Genomic DNA, 7875 nt, shown 5'->3' with positions numbered 1-7875 from the left:
CTGGGGGTGGGCACCACCCTGCCCCCCCCCCTCCCCCCCCAGCATTTATTGCCCCTCTGTGGCTCTCCTGCCCGCTGCTGTGAGCAAAGCTGTGCCAGGACCATGCTGGCTGGGATGCAGCGAGGACAAGACTAGGAAAAATGGCTTTGGGATGGCTTTTTGAGATGGAAGGGAACACAGGCATCCAGCCTTGCACCAAATCACCTGGGAATTGGGGTCTTTAGTCCAGCAAGGGCTTTTCTAGGTTGGGTACACAGGTCAGGCTTTCCTTTCTTCCAGCCTTAAACCTTATGACCCAAAAATCCCAGTTTGGGTTGAATCCGGGCATCTTTCCAGCAAAAGAGCCCTGGCTGCTGTCATCTTGAGCCTGGGGCTGGTACTCTGTGGGGCTGAGCACTCCCGTCTCCGTTTCCCTGCACTTCCCGGTGCCAGACAGTCCTGGGGCTTATGTTTTGTGCACAGAGAGACTTTCAATCAGTAAAATTTCATCAGCTGTGGCAGGAGTATGCTGCAAGCTGCCACCTCATTGTCTCCCTGTGTGCACAGGAAGAGCTGGGGGGTTCTGTGCCTGGGCTGGAGCCACGCAGGCAGGTGCCATGGGCAACCCAGAAGCCTGGGGCTGCAAGAGCTTTCATTGACCACCAAAAATGAGGCTGCACTGCGCACCATGTCCCCCATCCATGCCGTCTGCTGGCATGCAGGCAAAGGGGGCACCGATCAGGGCACCCCCAAGCTGCTGCTGGGGCTGGGGCCGTGGTGAGCTGCAGCGTGGGATCTCTTGCAAGTGTGGCCCCCATGGCATTACAGTCTGGATTTCCACCCACCACCGGCACTGCTGCCGGGAGGTTGAGAACTTTCTGTCAGCGCATTTAAGCACAGCAGAGTGAGGGAGCATGGGTGTAAAGGTCGGTGGTGCAAGAGCCGTGGCAAGCTGCCTGGACTTCAGCCTTTCCTCTAAATCCATAGCTGGAGAAACTCAAAGGAAAATTCAGCCGAAGCCTGAGCAGCGAAGGCACGGCACTTCCCTGCAAGGTTTGCTCCTCACTTCTCTCCAGCTGGGTTTTGCAGGTTTTAAAAGCGGGCAGCCGGCTTCCCGGGGTTCTGGTGTTCGACACTAGCTTCGCCTCACTGCTGGCAGGGGGAGAGGGGGTGTCGCGGGGAGCCTCTGCCGCAAAGCTCTCTGCAGGCAGTGCTGGAAAAAAGGGATGACTTTAGCATCCTGGGCACGTCGCTGCCCTTCCCCAAAGCCAGCGGAGGCTCCGGAAAGTGGGGGTGGGCAAGTTGGTGGTATGTCCTGTCCTGTTCCTGCAGATCAAGGAGTGGCTCAGGCTGGGCTTCTCCACACAGAAGGGTTTTTTGCGCCTCCCCCATTTTCCCTGGCTTTCCGCAGTTTCCTCCAGTTCCTGTTTATGTGAACAATTTTTGACATGAAATGGATACCAAAAAAGTTATAAATTACTCTTTCTTTAGGCTCTGCAGTAGGTGTGTTTGTTATCTAATCAAAGTTCACGTGGGTTCATTTTTTTCCCCACTAGTTTTGTTGCTTTCCAGTCAAGATCGATGCAGCTCAGCTTACACACCCTGGGCTTTGAGTTCCTCCCATTTATACCCGCGTTTCCTGGGTTTCTTACCTTTTGTATATTCTGTAATCCCAGCCGCGCTTTCACTGGGCTGGCTAACTTCTGAATCGCTGAATCGCTGTGCTCCTGCTCACTCAGGCATTGCTTTTTTTTAAAAAAAAAAAATAAAAAGAAACCCTTTTGTTTTGGAGAGAATGCCCTTTAACGGGAAATTAAAAAGGAAAGCGTGAAAGCAAGCCGGCTTGGCTGGAATTGTTTCTTCAAAAGGTTTCAGTAGGCTCACTTTGCAGGCAGAAGCAGATAGCTGTGAGCCCCTTCCCCTCCTTTAGGCCACGAAAGGTAATAAACAGAAGCAGCAGTGCGGCGAGGTTTAAAAGTGCCTCCTTTTCCCCTGCCTGCGGGAGGGGAATCGCTGGGCCTGCGGTGTGGGCTTAGCACAGTGGGAAGGGGAATGGGCAGCATCCATCCGTAACGCTCGAGCCCAGAGCTGGTGATGGATTTCTCCAAGGATGGTTTTCCACCGTGGATACCTGGCAGCCAGAGAAGACACAGGGTGCTTTGCTGGGGATGGGGAAAAAGGGACTGGTGTTCCTGCTAATCCCTGGGCTGTTTTATTTCCAGTCGCTCATTGTCTGCTGCGGGACAGCATGGTGCGGCGCGTGGCTGTCATCGGGGCGGGGGTCAGCGGGCTGGCCTCTGTCAAGAGCTGCCTGGATGAGGGGCTGGAGCCTACCTGCTTTGAGAAGAGCGAGGACATCGGGGGGCTCTGGCGCTACACGGTCAGTGGGCTCTGCCTGCGTGGGGAGGATTGTCCCTGGGTTTGTCCCCTCCCTCGGATGCCCTTTGCCTGCAGCAAAGAAGAAAGGGTGGCCATGCCCTCAGGGACCGTCCCTGTCCTGGCACAGTGCTCTCTCTGACTCCAAGGTGGAGAAGGAGATGGAGGGAGGAGAAGCCATGGTCACCAGGTGCTAGTCCTGGTTTATTCCTTGTGCCTGAACACAAGGAGGAAAAACACTCAAACACTTTGAGGGGAGAAAGTCCTTCCCCACACACCTGCAAACAGCACTGCTGGCTTCACACAGGACTCCACGGACAGTGGGAGGGTCAGTGTGTACCGCTCCATCATCACCAACACCTCCAAGGAGATGTCCTGCTTCAGCGACTTCCCCTGCCCGGAGGATTTTCCCAGTTTCCTACCCCACAGCCTCCTCCTGGAGTACTTTCGGATGTATGCCCAGCACTTTGACCTCCTGCGGCACATACGCTTCAAGGTGAGCAGGGAGCCCAAACGCTACAGGAAGAAGAGCTGTCAGTGGCTGCAGATAGTAGGGCATCATCACCCAGGTGGGATGGGACAATGCCATGAGGACCATGTTTTAAATTAGGCTGCGCAAACATGGGCTGCCTGGTGCTGATGCATCAACGCATCAAACATCAACCCCCCCTGCCTGGTGCTGATGCATCAATGCATCAACCCCCCCTCAATGCCATCACCAGGGGAAAGGTGCACGGTGGGATTTAACAGCTTCAGAGATGACATGCAGCTCCCCAGGGACCCAGCCTGCCTCTGGCAGCCCCAGCCCTTTGCAGGCAGGTCCTCTCCAAAGCACAGCACAGTTCCTGACTGCTGTTTTGTTGGGCTTTGGTGCAAGACGACAGCTCTCAGCGTGAGAAAGCGCCCAGATTTCACCACCTCGGGCCAGTGGGAGGTGGTCACCGAGACCGACGGCATCCAGGAGTCGCACATCTTCGATGCTGTCATGGTTTGCACTGGCCATTTCCAGGAGCCCTATTTACCGTTGGCTTCTTTCCCAGGTAAGCCCTGCCTCAGCAGCAGGGTGGGCTGGGGCTGCCCCCCAGGGTTTCACCCAGCACCCATGGGTCCCTTGGCTGCATTTTCCTCTTTGAGACTGCCTGCTCCACGAAGACCCCACGCTGGGGCAGGTGGGACCCACACCCCATGGGAATGATGAGGACCATTCCTGGGAATAGGAAAAACACCTCATAAAGATGCAGCCAGGGTCTTGCACGAGAATTTGCAAACCAGGACTGAGCTGATGAGGTGTGGGAGGGCAGTATCACCCAGGGAGCTGAGACCTCTGTGGGCTTCTCAGCTGCAAGGAGAGGTGGGAGGTGGAGGGTTGGGGGCTGCAGAGGGTCTGGGCATGAGGCTGGGACAAGCAAATGTATCTGGCAGTAGGAGATGCTCCCTGCTCTGCCTAGGTATCGACACTCACTTCAAAGGCCAGTATATCCACAGCAGGGAATACAGAGATGTGGAGGCTTTCCGGGGAAAGCGGGTCCTCGTGATCGGCATTGGCAACACTGGCGGTGACCTCTCCGTGGAGCTGAGCCGTGTGGCTGCAAAGGTACAGCTCCACGGCAGTGCCGAGCCTGGCCAGGGACCACAAGAACTGGTGGCTCAGGGTACATGCAGGAAGCTTTGCCCACCGGGTTTCTCAATAAATAGCATTTCAAACGGAGGGCAATTGAAGAAGCTCTGCAATTCCTGGAGGGTGTGGGCCACCTAAGGTGTGGCCATTCAGCAGCTGCAGGGACTTCGCAGAAGCCACTGCAAGCTGTTTGGTTCATCCAGACACCGTCTCCTTCCCTCGGGACAACCGTCTCAGCTCCCAAGCGCAGGAGATGGGATTTGATGTTCAGGGGAAAACTGGCAAGATGTCCGGGCAGGCTGCTGAGACCTGCCTTCTCCCCTAGGTGTTCCTCAGCGTCAGGAGCAGCACGTGGGTGTTCAGCCGGATCTCAGACCACGGCTTCCCCTTCGACATGGTCAACACCACCCGCTTCAACCACTTTCTCGACTGGCTTCTCCCATCAGCTCTCACAAAGAGGATTAGGTTTTGGAAGTTCAATTCATGGTTTAACCACAAGAACTATGGCTTGGCTTCCACAAAAAGGTGTTTTTTCTGACTATTTTATTAGTTGCTATGGAGGTTTTAATGGCTTGAAGTGCTCAGTTTTTAATTTCAGGGAATATTTGTGGAATAGAAAATCATTGGAGGGGAACTTCGGCCACAAAAGAAGTTTCGGGTCCCTCCCAGATGCTAACATTGCTGTCTTCTTTTCCACCTGCAAGCTCCAACTTCAAGATAATTATCAATGAAGAGCTGCCGTTTTGCCTTCTCTCTGGGACTGTTGTGTTGAAGCCGAAGGTGAAGGCATTCACTGAAAGCTCTGCTGTTTTCGAAGATGGGACAGAGCAAAACATCGACGTGGTGCTCTTTGCCACAGGCTACATCTTCTCGTTTCCCTTCCTCGAAGAGTCAGTTCGCAGCCTCTTCGATGATAACCGTTCCCTCTATAAACGCATCTTCCCTCCTCAGCTGGAAAAGCCAACGCTGGCCATCATCGGCTTAGTCCAGCTGACAGGCTCTGTGATGGTGGGAGCAGAAATGCAGGCTCGCTGGGTGACGGGGATCTTTGCAGGTGGGAGACGGGGTGCAGGGATGGGGGATCTGCTGGGGTGGGAGGTGTGGGGCAGCCTGACCTGCCATCCACAGAGCCTAGGGTGTATTTCAGCTCCTGCCACAGTGCCATGGGTATTAGTGGCACTGTAGCCTCTGCCCCGCAGCTGCACCCCCATACGCCTTCACGCACCGTGCCCTAACCCAGAAGCACAAACGCTTTCAGTCAGGGGGCTGGGGGCATGGGAGGGGGGTGAACTTTTCAGCCTAAGGTGCTGCTGGAGGTCTCTGGTTTCTCTGTTCTTCTCAGGCTGGAACAAGCTCCCTCCCACCAGCAGGATGATGGCTGAAGTTTCAAAGAAGAAGCCACAGGTCAAAAGGTGCACGATGCTCCTGCACTTGGGGCGCAATGGGTGCTGTGTGCCAGGATAACCCCAGGGAAAGCGGGGTCCTGTAGCAGTCATGGGAGGGAACCACCTAGGGCACCCAACTCTTCTTGGATATATTTATTCCCTCACCACCCGTAGCGAAGTGGGGAGATGCTGTTGTGGCTCCTTGATGGACAACGGATCAAGACACCCAGGGCACATTGCGCTGGAGCAGCTTATGGCAGGACCCAGGACCTGCAGGGCCCCTCCACCAGGCCTCCAAGCCAAGTCCTAATTCCCATTACGTCAAGATGGAGGTTTGGTTTCCTCCAGACTAAGGGTGCCATCTCGTGGCTTCTCCCTCCCAAATCCAGGCAGCGGGAGCGCTTGGGTCAGGGCCAAGCCCGACCCAGAAACCCCGCTGGAGCCAGGCGATGAAGGGAGGGGACAGTTTGGTGGCACTTTTTGACAGGTCACCATGACTACTAGACAAGGTGGGGACCCATCCGTTGTGTACATAGGAGCTAACGCCCTGCCTTGCTGGCACTGGGATTTTACAGGAGGTTGAGACAGGTCCCCAAGGCTGTGGGACAGGTGGTGGTGGACATGCTGCCTGGCAGCATCTTTCAGAAGCAAGGAGGAGCCCTCGGGCCAGGCGGGGTGCAGGCTGGACTGGGGCTGCCAGCAAGGCAGAGCTGGCTCATAGGACACTGAGGAAAAGCCAGGACGAAACAGAGCCACGGGGATTGTCACCAGGAGCCCCAGCGACTGCAGACAATGTGTCTGCATCAGACCGATGCTGTCACACACAAATACGGGAGTCAGGGGTGCAATGGAGGCAAACTCAAGGCTGTCCCAGATTTGCTGAAGCACACATCTTCCCTCCTGCAAGGGAGATGAGGCTTCACGCCAAAAAACCCTGGAGGTCCCTCCCAGCGTGGGAAGCTTTCTGCATCTCCCAGTTTTCCCCAGTCCCCTTGGCAGTCTTATCTGTGAATATCTATTTCTCTGCCTCTCAAAATCAGCCAAATCCACACCTGTGATCCTTGGGGAAGGACACAGCGTGGGTATTTGGGGCATTACGATGGCAGTATAATACTAGAACTGTTTCTGAAGCCACAACTAGGATGCGGAGGCAAAACAAGCTTCTGCCTAGTCCCTGCCCCAGGTGAGTGCTGGAGACCAGCCCCACAGAGGCTCTGTCAGTGCCTTTGGGTTCACGTGGGGCCACAGGAGCTCAGCCCTGGAAACCAGGGCTCGACCGATGCCAGAGCCCAGAGCTTTTGCTTTCTGTGGAGCTGGGAACCAAGATGGGATGATGCTATTTGATCTTGTCTCTTTTATGTGGCGTTGAAGGAATCCATCCGAGAGGGAGAACCTGAAGATGAGCTTTATCAGCTACACCGATGAAATCGCTTCGTGTGCTGGCGTAAAGCCCAATGTGCTGAGGCTGCTCCTGACAGACCCCCGGCTGGCCCTGGCTGTCTTCTTCGGGCCCTGCTCGCCCTACCAGTACCGGCTGATGGGACGGGGGAAGTGGAGCGGGGCCAGAGACGCCATCCTGACTCAGTGGCAGCGGACGCTGAAGCCCTTGAGAACGCGGGTGGTGGATGACCCCTCTGACAGCTGGCACTGGATGTACCTCCTGGCCCTGCCAGTGGCTCTCACAGCAGGTCTCCTCCTCTCCAAATCCCCCCGGCTGGGCTGGACCCTTGGAGCCCCCCAGCTGTAGGAGGAACACGGTGGGATCGGGCGCCGGCGTGATGCCGTGCTGCTGCCAGGTTGTTAGCCAGGCTCCCCGACCTCCTCCCGCCGACCATCCACACCCACCCAGGGATTTTTTTTGGAGCATTTCCCCCAAACCTGCTGTGATCCCTGCCCGCACTGCTCCAGCCCAGCGTGGTGCGGATCTCCAGCGGGCTTTTGGGAAGCGCCATTTTGGGATGGCCTGGCGTGCACGGCGCCAGCCTCCCTCCCCTGCTCGCCCAGCCAGGCCCACACCTGGTAGCTTTTGGGACACAAAGGGAGCACAAATAAACCTCACGGATTTGGTCTCTGGTAGTTTTATTGATGGGTTATTATCGGGGGAGGGGGGTCAAGTGGATGCAGTGCCCCCAGGTGTGGCGGGGGGGGGCGCCCCTCCTAAGAAATAATATATACAGGGATACATGCAGGCGGGCGAGCGTCTCTGCCGCCGTCCCAGCAGCCCGAGTCTCGCAGGGAAGGCCGAAGCCCACGGGGGGAAGGCAGAGCCTCCCCAGGCACCCGCGGGGGCCTCCGGCTGGGGCTGAGGAGCAGAGCGGGCAGGACGGGCGCTGCCTGCCCGCCCCCGACCCGCGGCCGCTGGGCTCGGGGCAGCCGCGTCCCCGGCACCGCTCCCGCCGGCCGCAGCCAGCTCCGTGCCCGTCCCGCCACCCCGCGTCGCCAGGGGGCGCGCCGGGGGCGCCCGCCCGACTGCGGCACGGCGCGGCGCGCGTCACGTGAGCAGCGGGGGCGGAGCCC

At 57.1% G+C, this 7875-nt stretch overlaps 1 protein-coding gene across 3 annotated transcripts; it reads left to right on the top strand.

Annotated features, from left to right (window-relative positions):
* The first annotated feature begins 165 nt into the window (after window positions 1–165).
* FMO4 (flavin containing dimethylaniline monoxygenase 4) lies at window positions 166–7427 on the top strand. Of its 3 annotated transcripts, none has more exons than XM_037403983.1 (9): window positions 166–1032; window positions 2202–2359; window positions 2663–2851; window positions 3233–3395; window positions 3804–3949; window positions 4299–4498; window positions 4678–5027; window positions 5316–5385; window positions 6730–7427. In XM_037403983.1, exons 1-9 carry the CDS (start codon window positions 894–896, stop codon window positions 7103–7105), a joined length of 1791 nt encoding a protein of 596 aa, XP_037259880.1. In that variant the 5' UTR covers window positions 166–893; the 3' UTR covers window positions 7106–7427. The 3 variants fall into 3 exon arrangements, with proteins under 3 accessions (XP_037259880.1, XP_037259882.1, XP_037259881.1); XM_037403985.1 differs by having other exon boundaries at window positions 4678–4981; window positions 6730–6836; XM_037403984.1 differs by having other exon boundaries at window positions 940–1919.
* The last annotated feature ends 448 nt before the right edge of the window (window positions 7428–7875 follow it).

Source organism: Falco rusticolus, chromosome 11 (genome assembly GCF_015220075.1).
Source record: "Falco rusticolus isolate bFalRus1 chromosome 11, bFalRus1.pri, whole genome shotgun sequence".
Lineage (NCBI taxonomy): Eukaryota > Metazoa > Chordata > Aves > Falconiformes > Falconidae > Falco > Falco rusticolus.
Note: the sequence above shows the minus strand (reverse complement) of the source record. Positions and strands in the feature narration are given on the sequence as shown.